At 45.1% G+C, this 17,306-nt stretch overlaps 1 protein-coding gene across 1 annotated transcript in view; it reads right to left on the bottom strand.

The window, feature by feature from the left end:
- HMCN2 (hemicentin 2) overlaps positions 1 to 15,763 on the bottom strand; it is a 96,093-nt gene extending 80,330 nt beyond the window's left edge. The window contains exons 1-4 of the mRNA XM_075260768.1: positions 15,356 to 15,763; positions 2,930 to 3,000; positions 2,685 to 2,843; positions 2,332 to 2,454 (exon numbers count right to left, since the gene is read on the bottom strand). Coding sequence (XP_075116869.1) covers positions 2,332 to 2,454; positions 2,685 to 2,843; positions 2,930 to 3,000; positions 15,356 to 15,590 — 588 coding nt within the window. The 5' untranslated portion in view covers positions 15,591 to 15,763. The remainder of the gene's footprint in view (positions 1 to 2,331; positions 2,455 to 2,684; positions 2,844 to 2,929; positions 3,001 to 15,355) is intronic.
- Between the last annotated feature and the right edge of the window lie 1,543 nt (positions 15,764 to 17,306).

Here is a 17,306-nt window from a genome sequence, read left to right as displayed (position 1 = left end):
ACAATACTGTGACCGTGTGATGGAATTAGGGCACCATCTATAATTATAGCCATATGGGGCGAGCTCCGCCAGCAGGCTGCAGACACACAGGCTTCAACTTTCTTTTTGTCATAAAAAGCAAACAGATGTGAACAGGGCCGAGGGGGCTGGGGGTGTTCTGGGGGCACAAAGCACCTCTGTTTGTAGCATTTGACCCAAAGTAGATGCGGCATAAAATAGTCCATATGTCATGTGACTTACAAACTTCAAGGGACGCAGTGACATTACCAACGCTGTGCGGTCACACAATGAGACTATTCAGATACAGCGTTGACTCTTCATTAATCACCTGTCCTGTGGACTGGCTGTTAAAGGGGAGTTCTGCCAGGACTGTCGGATTTATAGTCAGGAAGGACATGGGGCTATTGGCATCAGCCTCCTGGGGCTTTTTGCCTTCGTCTGGATCAACACTATAAGGTTATAGGTAAGAATCGGTGGACCATCTACTATGTTACTATGTATGATAACATGGATGGAGGTCCATCATCTGGGTTTCTGACTTATTCCAAAACTGAAGGGACCCCTTGGCTTTGGGTCGCCCTCAGAACCTGGAAATATCCTAGGAGCAAATATTCTGAACCCTACATCTACTCCGAAAGAGATGCTATGTGCTCTTCACATCTGCGGTTACAGTATGGTTTCTCCATTGTAGGAGCTTGTTATCTCATAGGCGAGTCAGCTATAGCCTGAAATTGTCATCTTGGCGTTCCTGTAATTGAACAAGACTAGAGTTAAACCTATGCGGTTTTCTTAAAAGACATATCCTCTATAAGCTACTGTATGTACATAAAGAGATCCACAAACCTTTCTGCAAGTGAAAGGGCCCCATGAAGTTATCAGCGAGCACAAATGCTATAGTATACCCAGCTCTGCTACATCTCCTGGTCCAAAATTCCCAGTAGAAAGTCTTACAGAGGATGTATTCATAGCAGACACTGGAGCTGGTAATGTAATTTCCCTGGGTCACCCTCATAAAGAGAGCCGGGTTAATGTCTCGTGGAAGCCAATTACCCTGCCAGTGTGTTGTTAGATTGTGAGAGGAAATGAAAGAGCCGGCGCGGAACGATCAGGACTGAACGGATAAAACTGGATGTGTTTAGTGTGAGGGTAGAGGGGCTCGGAGTGGCCGTTGATTCAGTTATGGTTAGTCTACATGTTAAAACAGGTGTCAAGATTGGACAGGCCATTTGTGGCTAAAGAGTCATCCTGACAGTCGCCTGATCTGGGGGTGGAGGAGTCATCAGCCATTTTATAAAGGCTCTTTGTTGGGCAACTCTCACATTGTTAAGATACGCCATTGCTTTATGATTAGTGGATTTCCCAATTTTGATTCCCACTGATTCCAATGACAAAAAGGGACACGTCTGTATTAGAGCTTCATTTCCATCACTATTTACCCTGCGACCCAGCTGTGCAGGATACCACAGCAGGCCTGCAGAGCAAGGTGGTCTGGAGTGCGGGACAAGGCGCTAATCATCACTGCAGCCTATTCTCAGAGGTTGGTTCCCCACCAGTCATAAAGGGGTGGCATATCCTAGAGATGGGAATACCCCTTTAAAACAGTAACATTTTTATGTGAGATTTCATCTTTTTTTGCATGACTGTAATTGCTCATCCTTGCCTATGCTGCAGCGAGCCCCTGGAGAGCACATTTGGAATGTTCTTCCCCTTAAGTAACTAAACATGTAATTAAGATAAATCAATCGACACGTGTGAGGTGAAAATTACATAAGTTACAAGTCTTAACAAAAAGCATCAATTAACAAAGGTTCATTGTTTCATTCTGATTCCAGGATGAGCTCATGATAATAAGATTTTATGTGGGAACATCAAGAACTGCAAGACAAATATCTGAATGCAATACATGGGCTTAGAATAATAATGACGATGTGGATTACTCGGGATCACGGCTCGGATGGAAGGAGGGAGTTATGGAGACATTCACAAGGTTGACTGGTTCTCTCATCACTAGATGAATACGATAACATTCTGATAATCCGGCATCTATAGGGTCATCGAGGAGCAGGATAAACTGAGATTGGGCACCAATGGAAATGTATTCTTGTTCTTATCTCCTTGCTAGTGGATCCATTTGGCATCATTGTAAGACCATGGATCCTATGACTATGAGAACCCAGGGGACCTCAGTACTGGGGTAATGGTCCTGCCATTATCAGAGAAATTTGTTGACATGGGGATATTTTATGCCATATTGGATAATCAGGATATCCAGACCCTCACGTGTCATGTAATGTAAAGGTAACATATGGGATATGATATACAATGACTCACCTCATTAACCTGCTGCTTGTCCAAGTGGAAAATCTGCCCCGAGCTGGTGGCTGCTATCTCTTCATATACGCGATAACCAGGATGGCTCCGATCACCGCAATCTCCAGTCAGTACAAACACCACCTGCAAAACATCAGTAGACGTTTTGGTCCATGGGCGTGAATATTTAGTCAAAACGTTCAATGTCCCTAGATCGTCAACTACATTGACTAACTCCACATGTTGGCTGCAACTCAAAGATGTGACCAGCGGGGTTTCTTGGTCAGTTGTATTGGTTTCAGATGGCCATGTTAGGGGGCTGCACATAAATAAAGTGGGCTCTGTGTTTCGTCTGCCCGCTGTTCTGTACCTACCTGAGACTGCTTGAGCTGCAGTAACTGTAGAACCTCTTGCTTCTTCCTGAAATCTTTGGCCCGAGCATCAGTGAAGACGTAGATGAAGGAACCGGGTTGAGAGACCTCCACAGCTGTTTTAATGGCTCCCACACTCATCTCGGGGCAGTCGCCCCCGCCCTACACAAAAAGAAGAGGGTTTGTTTTAGCCCTTTACATGCTCATTTTTAATTCATGTTAATGGCGTGAGTAAATCGTGGCTCTACCTGTACATATAGCTCCTCCAATTCATCCTTGAATTTTTCTGGATCTGTTGTAATAGTGATTGGTCCAATCTCTGCACAGAAAGAGCAAAGAATAAAACGTGTTTAGTATTGTAAATCCCCAGACTGGTCCTGGTTCTTGACCACAGCCCTTTAGTTGGGACTTACTTGCACCCTCGTTATATAGCTTGGATCTATGCCTTAACTCACATTGCACTGCAGAGCAACTCACCGCTCATTAGAGAAGGGGATGTAGTCAACTTCAGGGGTCCCCCCAGCATGTGCAATTACTCCAGAGGTCCCCCGGCATGTGTAACTACTCCAGGGGTGCCCCAGCATGTGAAATTACACCAGGGGTCCCCCATCATGTGCAATTATTCCAAGGATCCCCAGCTTGGGCTACTACTCCAGGGGTTCCCAAGCATGATCAATTATTCCAGGGGTCCCTCAGTACAGGCAATTATTCCAGGGGTCCCCCAGCATGTTCAATTACCACAGGGATCCCCCAGCATGTGCAACTACTCCAGGGGTCCCCCAGCATGTGCAATTACTACAGGGTTCCCCCAGCAAGTGCAATTATTTCAGGGGTCCCCTAGCATGGGCAACTACTCCAGGGGTCCCCCAGCATGTGCATTTACCCCAGGGGTCCCCCAGGATACGCAACGCTCTATAAGGGCATATAAGGGCTGATACCAGCAACAACTTCACATTCACCAACACAATCACAGATAAATGACACCGTTTTTGCAGACTAAAAGCTGTATCAGTAGAACAAGCATTATAAATGCGGCACCAAGTATAAAAACAGCATAAAAGAGGAAATAAAAAAAAGTAGATGTCAAAGCCCATGAGGGCCGCTCTTTGGCTAGGATAAAGCCTTTTCTTCATATGTCTGGATACTGCTGTTTTTGCACTGCTATAACTCTTCCTTTAAAGTGAGCGGATATTTTATGTACACAGACCCTCCGGGGCATCTTCTCCCAGTAAATATCCGGCACAGCTGATTTTCTTTGAAGAGAGCAGACATACCAGCGCTAGGTATGTGCATCTCATGTAAAAATCCTGACACTGTAAAAAAAGGTTAGAGTTTTCCTTGAAGTCGGAGCCTCTAGGGATCATTTAGTGAACGCTAAGTACAAAAGGTCTGCCTGAGAATCCCTGTGGGTCACCTCTGGCCCTGCTCAGAAACCCCCTCTTTTATCTGTTTGTTACCCTAAAAAAAACAGCTGTCAGAAAGGGCTAACAGAACCCACAGAAACACCGAGAGCTGGAGCATATGGTCATGATGGGGTATTACCATGCGGCCTCCATCTTGGAGGTATCTTCACTCCCATACACCTATCCTAGTCTTATGCAGGGATCAGGAACCGTTGGCACAACAGCTGTTACAATACTACAACTCCCAGCATGCACGCTCACTTGACTATTCTTGAAATGAATATAGAAGTGACCTGTAGTTTCCCAACAGCTGGAGTGCCAAGATAGCTAACCTATGACCTAATGCAATAGTTACATGTAAAAATACACCAAATAGTTACCCCTCTAAACCCACTATAATATCACACTGAGGTGTCTGTGTGTCTACCGCTATCTATACAGAAGTTGTACACACAGGACAGATTATAATAATATCTAATAGGTCATTTTTGTGACCGAGTCAGCACCAGGGGTCTGTGAAGTTGGGCTTCCAATCCTTTACAGCATGCCTACTTTGTCACAGATCACAGGCAGCACTTGGCCGTGAATATCAGTAGTGTGAATAGCATCTAACAAGTAGACCCTAGAGGTAAGTGACTTGTCCAAATGGGGCTGTCTTCTGCTAGGGATCACTGGGGCCAATAATTGTGTTAGAGCCGGAGCCCTTTGGGGAATTGTTTGCCCCCCCTAGTCTGCCATTGCATGAACTTTTGAATGGGGTTCCCTGTACTGGGGCCCCAGATCTTGTGGATCCTATTGCAACTATAATCTTTGCACCACCTTGCCTCTCCCCTATATACCCCCATCCTCTATTCTATATACTCCCACTTCATATCCATTTGATTCTGAAAAAGGCTATGGGGCTCAGTGTGTTGTCTTGTTCAATGACTATGTCAGGACTATATATATATTAATATAGTGTATTATTAGCATAGTACAAGAAATGCTGCAGCGCCTCTTCCTGGGCTGAATACGTCATCTGTCATTCATGTAAACTGAGTCATTCCTGGACTAAGAATCTGCTGCGTTACCCAGAGCTCGGCAGCGTCCGGTCACACAGCTGTGCCAACCCATGTCAACCCTCACGTCTCCGTGAAATCAGGATAATCTGCACTTAGGCTCCTTTTATGTGTTCGATCGCTAATGGTTTTGCAGCAGCATCTTAGACGTCAATGCAGATATGAGTCACGTATAATGTTACTGTATTCAGGAACCATTGTCTGGTCTACTGAATGCGGCAGCTTTTAAAGGGAAATGCACTACCTGCTTTATGTCTGTATATCAGGGGGGCACAAACTTTTCTGGTCTGAAGGCAGCAGTGTCAGACTGCACCACCACAATACACTTAAAGGGATTGTAAACAGGCAGATGGTAAAGTAATAGAGGGCAGGTACATTCCACTAAGGTGGCTGGTATCTACAAGGTGACTGGCTGGAGTATGGGACCAGGAGTCAAGTATTGTAGTAAACTCAGGCCGATACTCCAGTCCTGGTTTTCTGGCTGACCCAAGTGGTCAGCTACTAAAGCACTGAGGTTGCCCATGGGAAGGGGGTGTGGTCGTCTCTTGGAGGAGAAACCTGTTGTACACACTGCCCTGTGTGTGTGTCTGGAGGATAAAACCTTAAAATTCACCTTGTGTGTGGGTGAGGAAAGCCTGAGGACTTACCTTCTTTACACCCTGAAGTAAGGACTGTTTTGTTGTTTCATTTTTGTACCCTGCTGAAGAAAGCTGTTTTTGATTTACATTCTGTGGACTGTGTGAACTGCCCCCAATAAACTGACTACAACTGAGAGCTGATATCCTTGCCTCTGTCTGATTGACGTAGCAACTTACCTTCTCTGAGGGTCCCGCATTTACAGGATATTTGTGACATAATAACAATATATGGCCACACATGGCTATCTACATTATTGCATTTCTAGTTATAGACACAGCTCAGAGCCACAGGGTACCCTGGGTATAAGCCAAAAAATGTCTCAAATGGAAATACAGAAGCAATCTAGCTATGTAATGCCAAATGCAGGACCTGCTGAATGCCATGTTCTTCTCTGGGCACAGTAGATTGTAGATTGACTTGCTTACATGAGGCACTACAGGCGGCATATGGCTGCAGGTTGTACAACCCCTGGACCTGTACACCCATTCAGACTGGTAGATACAAATGACAACCTGTGCAAAGAAAGATCCAAAACTCAAAAGAATGCCAGAAACAAATTGTTATCCATAGCTTTAACCCTAAAAATCTGGATCTACAAGAGGCTATGAGCCTTCACCTGTACAGCTACAACTCATAAATTGTATCAGTGACATTGTACATTGTATCAGTAAATGTGTCACATAATTTGTTACATTGTCTCAGTCAGAAAGTTGCAATCAGTGAATTACATACAGTTGTACACTGTAACAGTGAGTTACATATGGTTGTATATTGTATCCATCAGTTACATGTGATTGTACATTGTACATTGTATCAGTCAGTGAGTGACGTGGTCGGTTGTACATAGTATTAGTCAGTGAGTAACGTGGTCGGTTGTATATAGCATCAGTAACTAAATGACGTGGTCGGTTGTACATAGTATCAGTCAGTGAGTGACATGGAGGGTTGTACATAGTATTAGTCAGTGAGTGACGTGGTCGGTTGTTCATAGTATTAGTCAGTGAGTAACATGGTCGGTTGTATATAGCATCAGTAACTAAATGACGTGGTCAGTTGTACGTAGTATCAGTCAGTGGGTGACATGGTCGGTTGTACATAGTATCAGTAAGTGAGTGACATGTTCGGTTGTATATAGTATCAGTCAGTGAGCAACATGATCGGTTGTACATAGCATTAGTCAGTGAGTGACATGTGATCGGTTGTACATAGTATCAGTCAGTGAGTTACATGCGATTGTACATTGCATTACTCAGCACTTGTACACTGTGAGTCACCCCAGTTCTGTCACCTTAGAGCACAGCTGTTCTGCTAGAGTAACACCCGCTGACCTCACCAGAGACCACAAAACTGAGCAACAAGATGAGAACCTTGTACAATTGCTTTGTGTACGACTATTTATTTATTAAATTTAAAGGGAAACTCCAGTAAAGCAAAATCATTCATAAGACATTTTTAGGACTATACATGGATAGTTTATTAGTCACAGAGTTTGTTAAAGGGAATTCCTGATAATGCTTACTTTCCTGAATGGTCCCCTGACAGTCAACAGGTCACAGATGGTTTTATTGCTGGGCCATGTGCGATTATATATAATCTGTTGGGAAAGGGTTCCATTTTCCTGCAGCACCTCCACAGGTTAAATGGAGTATTACACTGTCCTCATGAAAATCAATGAACTGTCTGTGTAATGTGATTATGTGTTGTGTCCAAAGAGAGATCAGATGCCATCAAAGATGATGTGTCCAAAGAGAGATCAGATGCCACTCTACTGTATTACTCTTAGGGTCTCAGTGAGTTTCTTCCAAAAACAATGCACCACACCAGTCTCGGGTTCATGTGTGGTATTGCATCCTAAGCCCATTCATGTCAATGAAGCTAAGCTGCAATACTGCCACAACCCATGAATAAGTGTGGCGCTGTCTGTGGAAGAAGCTGCCATGTTTTTCCAACTCCTGGACACAGATGTGCAGGTGCTACTGACATATACAAGGCCTGGTCCTGATAATAACATCTTATAATGTCCTCATTCAGTACTATTGAAGGATATCCAGGAGAACATGTCGCCTTAATCGCCTTTTCCTAAACATTTCCTCTGTTCTTCCCTCTTGGTTTGTTCTCATGCCTTAAACATATGGTTCAGTAACAAGCCGCTCTGAATGTAATGAAGTTCCCAGCTGGACAGAGACCGTACGGTGGTAGCACAGAAGTACAGCCGTGTGTCCAGGGGCCTGAGATGTCTACAAGACCAGGCTCCTGATAACTGCCCGCATGTATCATTATAATCCTGATTATAGAGGCCCAGCACCAGACGGAGCAGGAGAACAGCTGCATTGTGCTGGCTCTGATCAGAAGACCGCAGGGATATCAGGGGAAATAGACGGAAGCTCAGTATTAGAGCAGGGGTGGTTGATTCATAGAAAGGCCTCTCAGTGTGGGAGGTAGAGGCTGAACATAGAAGCTAAAAACACCCTACTCAGTCCATTATGTCAGTAATAATGTATATACCCTATATACAGTGCCCAGATAAAACTGCAGTACATACAGTGCTCCATATCAACAGAGCTGTAGCATAAAGTGCCTGGGCCTCAGTGCAAAACCTGTACCAGGCCCCCAACTATAATGGATTGTTTGTACAGCGATGGTACCGGAGATCTGCGGGGGTCCTGAGTGTCGGTGCTAAAGATAGTCCATCAATATTAGCAACCGGACAACCGGTAAAAGCGTAAACCTCTATGCCAGAGTCCTCCAAAAACTGGGAACCGGGGATGGAAAATGGCCTTAGAAAGGTGGGTATGTACCGTAAAACGTCTCCACATGCACACTTGGCTTGGTGCAGTTGGTTAGGGTGGGTTTTACTTTTGTCTCTGTATACTGGAGGAGATTTAATGCATCAAGCAAAATGCACAAGAATTCTGGCATAATTTGCACTAAAACACTGTAACATGCGTTACAACACATACAGTAAGTGTTTTAAACACTAATACAGTAACTTGTAGGAAACAGGGCGCGGCTTCTTGTGAAATGAATGGACTCCATTACCCAAAAATGTTCCAAAAGGTGGTGCATGTTTCTGGAATAAACTAAACCAATAGGAGACGTAAAGTCTAATAATTCATCAGACAATGCTAAATCTACTACAGTGCAAAGCTAGGTTCAAAATACTGTATATTTAATGTCCGTTGTACTCATCCGTCGCAGGTTACACAAGGAGAATTAAACTCCTTATCACCCGTAACCATCACTATCAAGGATTCGCAGTAGGGATGAGGTAGGGCCCCGGACAAAAGATTGCACTGGGGCCCACAACACTTTAGTTATGCCACTGATGGTGTTGCTTGCATTAGAGTCGATGAGAACGGACCCGGGGGTTGGGGTGAGGGGGCTCATCTGTGTCTGTCTCTCCACAAAGTAGTGTGAACTTACCCGAAGACCCTCTAACCATAGACCGTATTAGTAAGTCTGCACCTCTGTGTTGTTACTGAACACATTTGGGGACTGTTTATAACATTATTTTATGGCTTCTATCAGGTGTACAATAATGTCCTAATAGGTTTGTATTACACATGTGGTGTCCTGGGAAGGATCGGTCACTAAATTATTAGCACAGTATTTCTTACAAAGCAAATTGTCCAATAATAATGGTGCTCTGCCCCCCACCAAATCCCAATCCCATCCCCACCAGACCCATCTGACCCTTGCGTCCACTCCAGACCTTCTGCTCTCCACCACACCCCTCTGCTCCCCTCAGACCCCTCTGCTCTCCACCACACCCCTCTTCTCCCCACCACACCCCTCTGCCCCCCTCAGCTCCCCAGCACACCCCTCTGCCCCCCTCAGACCACTCTGCTCCCCACCACACCCCTCTGCCCCCCTTAGACCACTCTGCCCCCCTTAGACCACTCTGCCCCCCACCACACCCCTCTGCTCCCCACCACACCCCTCTGCTCCCCACCACACCCCTCTGCTCCCCACCACACCCCTCTGCTCCCCACCACACCCCTCTGCTCCCCACCACACCCCTCTGCCCCCCACCACACCCCTCTGCCCCCCACCACACCCCTCTGCCCCCCACCACACCCCTCTGCCCCCCTCAGCTCCCCACCACACCCCTCTGCCTCCCTCAGACCCCTCTGCTCCCCACCACACCCCTCTGCCCCCCACCACACCCCTCTGCCCCCCTCAGCTCCCCAGCGCACCCCTCTGCTCCCCACCACACCCCTCTGCCCCCCTCAGCTCCCCAGCGCACCCCTCTGCTCCCCACCACACCCCTCTGCCCCCCTCTGCTCCCCACCGCACCCCTCTGCTCCCCACCACACCCCTCTGCCCCCCTCAGCTCCCCCCTCTGCCCCCCTCAGACCCCTCTGCTCCACACCACACCCCTCTGCCCCCCTCTGCTCCCCACCGCACCCCTCTGCTCCCCACCACACCCCTCTGCCCCCCTCAGCTCCCCAGCGCACCCCTCTGCCCCCCTCAGACCCCTCTGCTCCACACCACACCCCTCTGCTCCCCACCGCCCCCCTCAGACCACTCTGCTCCACACCACACCCCTCTGCTCCCCACCGCCCCCCTCAGACCACTCTGCTCCCCACCACACCCCTCTGCCCCCCACCACACCCCTCTGCCCCGCTCAGACCACTCTGCTCCCCACCCCTCAGCTCTTTCCCCCAGTCCCCTCCATACCCTCGGCCTCCCTTCAGCCTCTCTTACTGCTCTGCCCGTGTAAGCTCCAGTATGAGTGCGCGGGCTGGTAACTATGACAACAAGCTTCACCTCAGCAGCCGCAGCACTGACCACAAGGTGCAGCCAATCAGGAGGCTCCGTACAGGTGAGTGAGGAAGGGGCGGAGCTTGTCTGTCATCTGTGAGGTAAAGTGAAAGTCCAGGAAGATTATTGTGAGAGAAAATATAGAAAGAGGGAAAATCACCTCAGAAATAACTTTATACCTCTATATAGACAGGTAACATTATATATATAATATATATATATATATATATATATATATATATATATATATATGTAACATTATACCAGGACATTATATACAGTATATACAGATAACATTATATATATCTATACAGGTAACATCATACCAGGACATTATATATACAGTATATACAGGTAACACTATATATATATATATATATATATATATATATATATATATATATATAATTTATATGTAGCATTATACCAGGACATTACTAGTACAATATATACATACAGTATAGACGCCATTGTACCGTCACATTATATATATATATATACAGACACCATTATACTGGTACATTATATATATATATATATATATATATATATATATATATATATATATATACACATACATACAGCATATACACTGTAACCAATACTGATAACAGAGAACAATAGCTAGTATTAAACTACATATCCATGAGCAGTTGTAGCTGTGACTGACCCATGACCCGGCTCTCCGCTCCCGACATCACTCATTGTTTTCTTTTTGTTTTGTAGGAATTAGACAGAAGACGAAATCCCCAATATTAGAATTGATGAAGCGGCTCAAGACGTCGGGGATTTGTTCCTTACATACTGGCCTGAGATCTGTAACTATTCTTTGTACATTATCACTTTGTGAATCATTTTATTTATTTTGCTGATAATTCTTCATTTTCTTTAGCAGTCACAATTTTGTTGGCTGTTATTGGAAACAGTCAGCAAGCTTGTGAGAAGATACTAACTAAGGGTGCATTCACACTACTGATACGCTGCCTGATTCTGAACGTTAAAACATGTTCAGAATCAGCGCGTATAAAGCAGTTCCCATTCATTTCAATGGGAGCCGGCATACGAGCGCCCCCCATTGAAATGAATGGGAACTGCTTTATACGCGCTGATTCTGAATGTGTTTTAACGTTCAGAATCAGGCAGCGTATCAGTAGTGTGAATGCACCCTTAGGGTGCACCTACACGCCGCTCACCTTCTGTCCTGGAGCTCACAGAATATCTCTGATAGTTCTGAGACAAAGGTGGCAAAAGTAGATTTTAACATGGATTTTTGATACAGGCTGCACCCTATGCATGGCAAAATATGAAAATCTACAATGCATAGGGTTCACCGGGGTACCAGAGGATCCTTGGGTGGGCCTAGCTCAGACACAATAATGCTCAGCAGAAGACTCCCAAATTTGAAGGGTACTATGATCTATTTCCTATGGGTTGCTGGAGGATGGAGTCATTTCATCCGGTGAGCCGAGTTGCCCTTAATCTAACATTGAACAAATCCATGACCAAAACTGATAAACAGCAGATAAGAAAATCAGCAACAAGTCCTCAAACTGCAGCATGTGAACTGACTCCTGTATTTAGCTGAGTATCTGTGATACATAGTGACAGGTACATTTTCTTAGATCAAGTGACAATGTAGTATCTGGTGTAAAGGCGACACTTCCTTTGAATGGAAATCCTTGAAGCAAGCTCTGTGCATTCATTGAAGTAAGGAAAAGCCTGGATTCTAGATCGGTGATGGACCTGCACTGATACAATGTATATAGGATATATGCACCTCTCGTATGTAGCTCGCAAGGGATTGAGCAGACTGGATACGTTGGCGCATATTTATTACACCTTGGCATCAAAAGTTGCAAATTTTTGTGCAAAACAACTTTTTCTTTTTTATGCTTCCCCTGTACTTTTCTGAAAAGGGGGTATGCTGTTATCCCCGCCATATTTATTATTAGTTACTCCTGAAATGATGCTGCTGGGAATCTAGGCCAGCTGTAGGATTTTCCTCCAGACGCTGATCTCAGGGGACCGTGCGCCTCGTTTATGAGAGCGTGCACCCCCCCCCCCCCCCACCAGCGATGAGGTTAAGAAGATTGTTGTTGATATGTCGGAGTTCATAAATCTTCGCCATTGTTTGAGGTTTCTTATTGTGGATGTGACTAGACTCTGGTATAAGTGTATCACACCTTTCGTGCATCTAGTTTTAGTTTTGACTTGCTAAATATGTGGCCATGGTTTGTGAGGGAAAAAGGGGCATAGCTTAAATACACCAAGGTGCGCCAAAATTGTGTCATAACATTCTGGCTCAAAAAGAGGCCAACTAAAAGCAGTGTAAAGATAGGCCAGACTTATCATCCAGCATCAACCTCAATCATAACTCTGGGGTATCTTACGACTGCCTTCTGACACTTACATTATATAACTGTAAGGAAATCTAGGCCATTGTTACAAACCCCCAGCTACAAGAAGTTTTAGGCCTGTAAAGGATTCTGGTTCCCATTCACTGACAGCAAGAAGCGATTTTAGAAAGGCTAAGATACACACAATTTTTGAAAGCTGCAAAGCTTTCTCTAGTGCTAAGCTTTATTCGCTTCAGTCTGGAAACCCCCTTAACTTACCAGAAGAAAATGACTCAAGAATTTGCATTTACCATAAAATTCTCCTTAAATGTCCCTCCTTGACGTGAACCTTTAGCTATTTATCGGCTTGCATGACGGAGCATCACCTGTAGTGTGGTAACAGATCAGCAATGACTAGGACCTAGCAGTATAATGTAAGTGAATGAATGAGCCGCTGCAAATATTGTGTCCTCTCAGCAGTGTCACAGCTCAAACAGCAGCATCCTCCTGCTCTGAGAGATAAAGGGCCCCAGCCAAAGCAGAATCAAAGCCCCCATGTCAAAGGAACAAACAATGAGTGACAAAACACACAGGCACAATGAGCAGTGTTTGATCTCCACACATTGTATCACACTGAGATGATAACAGCACATCATGGGGCACAAGTGTGGGAATGCCACACATTTGTTGTCTGTGTCCTCTACCACACTTGTGGGGAGGTTTATTTATGCAGATTTGTGCAATTACATTCCTGAAGAAGGGTTTACCTTTGGCTAAGTTCTCTAACATTTTGCTGATGAGACACCAAGGTTACAGGGAAATTCTGCACATCTGCCTTATAAGCCCTCCAGCACAATATAGGCTGCTATATAGTCAGCATTCTGTGAACGACACTTAGAATATAGACCGGTGGTCTGCAACCTGTGGCTGCCCAGCTATGGTGAGCATATTGGGAGTTGTAGGTTCACTACCAAAGTAAAATTGCAGGGAGCAGATCACAGATATAGATGGATATAAAACATTCTTCTGATCAGTTTATAGGGCAGTATTGGAGAACCTGACCCTACGGCTGCCCCTGCCGCTATACATAGACTTTCCAACAGTGGTAATAAATCAAGGAGCTGCTATTTAGGCAATGCAGTAATAATTTCTGAAAAGCTTCACAGAGACAGAACTATCATGTAAGAGAACATATACATACTAGTGCAAAATACAGATCTGTATAGTTTACCTTTTTAACATGAGTTACTGGAAAGGGGAGGCCAAAATCTGAAAGCTCCTTTACATTTAGCAACATGCATTAGTAGGGATCCAACCCGTATATTGTGCCCTTTATTGCATGTATGATAGGAGGGTTTGCAAGATCTGATTTGACATCCCCACTGGCGCTCTAGTTAGTTGCAGGAATGTACTTCCCAGTGTTTATACGGATTGTCATCATGTACAGCAGATTATTGCTGGTAGGAGACTGGTCCTAGCTGAGGTTGGGGAGGTAGATTGCGGTGTGATACGCACGTCCATGCAGAATATTACAGATATTAAATAATAGCTATGATATGATGAGATGGGTATGTGTCCAGTAGACGCCTTCCCATTAGATAACACTGATCCATGTAAACAAGTATGTACCAGAAGTGACCCCTATAAAATATGCAAGACAAATATTCCTCCCAAGGAGCTAACATGTCTAATGAAATCAGAAGCCAAGAACTGAGACTTTCATTCCCCATTTGGTGCTGGACACGGGTTTTAGGATTTTACGTTGACAACATTTGTAATCGCTTACGTTGTATTTGAGTCCATAGGTCTAAGGGCTGTCTGTAGACTGAAGGATTAATGTGTGACTGAGGGTATAGGCCATTCCATTTGTCAAAAGTTACAACCCTACAATGAATGATGGTCACAAAGTGTGTAATACATTGGTGTCCGCAGATGCTCTGATCATCTGCCTGATATGATCTACATGATCACTGATAATCCAAGTATCCGTGATGACCATATGGTCGATTGCGGCCAATAGGTTCACTTGTAAAATCTTATCTGACATTCTTACAAGCGTTTCTAAGTTGCTAGTCCTTATCGTCATTATTGTATCATATCGGTGAATTCTGATTGTCTACCATGGGTACAATAATTCCAAACGTAGTACATACATGTGTGTACAGACGGCTGTCAGTCTATCAATGGCTACATCTCAGAGAGATGTCTTTATGTTCACCTCCTTCTATAGAGATGCTGGACAAAATTGTAGTGAAAGTGAAGTTCTAAGGTGAAGAAGTAACCGGGAGCTGAACTACATCTCCAAGCATGCCCTGTCAAGAAACTCCAATAGGTCTATACAAAGACATTGACAGGGAATTTAGACCATGAGAATACTGTGGACAGTGAGTGATGACAATGTGCGGCGGAATATGTTGGCGCTATATAAGAAAGAGAATAGGATTTGTTAGGTGCTGTAAAGTTTCCCCTCTTACCTGGGTCATGGAATGGGACTAGTACATAGCTGCTGATGGCTTTGGTCCTGCGATTCAAAGTGCGTTCCAAAATCCGGTTGGCTCCTTCAATCACTTGCCTGAGGTCATCATACATAGAGCCAGTCACATCAAAGACAAAGGCTAAAGAAGGGGCATCAGTGTCCGCAGGGTCCCCATAGCTCACCTGGGCCAAGACAAGTGAGAACAGTAAAAGGTACAGACTTCCTAAAGCCATTATCCCAAACGTGCCCAGGTGCACTGGGGCAGACAAGGTCCCTGTAGTGCAGTGTCCTTATGTGTGCCCAAGCTGCTATAGAGCTGCTGCAGCAGACATGTCCCAGTCCAGGCGATGCTTTCTCCTGTAGCTTCAGTTCAGCTTTATAGGAGAAACCTGCCCCCACTGCTTCTTCTTACAAACTTTTGGAAAGAGAAGCTCAGCCCCTTACAGCAAACAAAGAGACCCCTCCCTGCCTCCTGCACAGAGCTGGCCCAGAAGAAGCCAAAGTCTCTGGATACCTGAGAGGGGGTGAATTAGGAACATGCCCCTCATCCGGCTAGGGCACCCCCTACTTCTCCTTACAGCACCCTGGCTCCCTGTCTTCTCATTTTCTTTCCTCTTCTTGTTTCCCAGTGTTCTAACTTTCCAAGCACAGAACTTTCAATCATACAAGGTCTTTCTGCTTGTCATATACTGTGGTGTAGAGCCGTATCCCAGGCTGCAGCAGTCACAAACAGATAGTCCTAAGAGCCCGGGTAAAACCTTACCGAAAGTAATAAATGTTTTAGGAAATTCCGGCACGGTCCTTGGAGATCAATTGCTGATGAACTGCATTTTGGGAAATGTATCCTGGGCTGCCATGGTAAAGTGTAGATTGTACAGATATGAGGATTAGGAGGGTTAGTGTGATACTGATGTACATATGTCAGGATATAATCTGGGAGATGGAAATCACTAAGCTCCGAAATGAACGGATGTGGACACGTAAAAATGAAAGGAGCTTTATAGAGAATGTCAGGCAGCGTGCCCCTCTTCAGATCATGTCTAGCTGAGCTGTAAATAAAGTTCCTTTAGACATGTCCGATATGGTCAGGATTCATTTTAGTCTATTTGCTTTTATAATTTACCCCAAACATTGCTTTCTGTGCAGTATATTATGGGGACCCCTCAGGTCACAGTATCCTGGTCACAGTATAAGGCCAACGTGTGCTCTACAGGGGCAAACTTATCTTTTCAGGGGACCCTAGCAAAGTTATGTCTGGTCCCCTAATTAAAATTGTAGGTCATGCTCCTCTTTAATGGTATTACCCCCCATTTTTGGGTCAAAAAATACCCCTTTATTGGACCCTACAGTATATTACCCCCCTGGGAGACTAAAGTGGAGGTGCGCTTGGGCAGGAGCAGGGATGGGTGAGTAATCCAAATGTTAGAGGCCAATTAAAAAACTTTTCACAACCCACCACTGCGGGGTTGTCCTGATGCCCAGGAGGGCATGATGCAGTTACATGGGTTGCATTACGGCCAAATCTTTCCCTGGTGATCAAACATAAGCATTGAACTCTGGCTTTTACATGGCCTAAAAGCCTCCGAGACCCCTTAAATGTCTGAGGGCCTTAGTCATGAGCCCTTTGTGCCCCCTTATCTTCATTTATCCTACAGATGCCCTTGTTTATTGGTTCTGTCTGACTAGTCTCAATTATTTGCTTCGATTCTCAAAGCAGTAAAAGCCCCTCGAAATCCGATTATCCCAGAGACATAGTGTTCTCATCGCCCCCACACCGCGCCGCCATTCACTGTGTACCTGTATAATGATAGAGCAGCGCTCACTCATGCTACGCCGGCTTTTGTGACTACTTGCATCTATTACATGCTTGAGAAGTGTGTAGGCCTCGCCTTAGGTCGGTTTATTGGCGTCTAATTCTTCTCATCGTGTGTAATTAGCGTCTTATTAGT

Source organism: Leptodactylus fuscus, chromosome 11 (genome assembly GCF_031893055.1).
Source record: "Leptodactylus fuscus isolate aLepFus1 chromosome 11, aLepFus1.hap2, whole genome shotgun sequence".
In the NCBI taxonomy this organism is placed as follows: Eukaryota; Metazoa; Chordata; class Amphibia; order Anura; family Leptodactylidae; genus Leptodactylus; species Leptodactylus fuscus.
The sequence above is the reverse complement of the archived record's forward strand: the minus strand, read 5'-3'. Positions and strand labels throughout refer to the sequence as shown.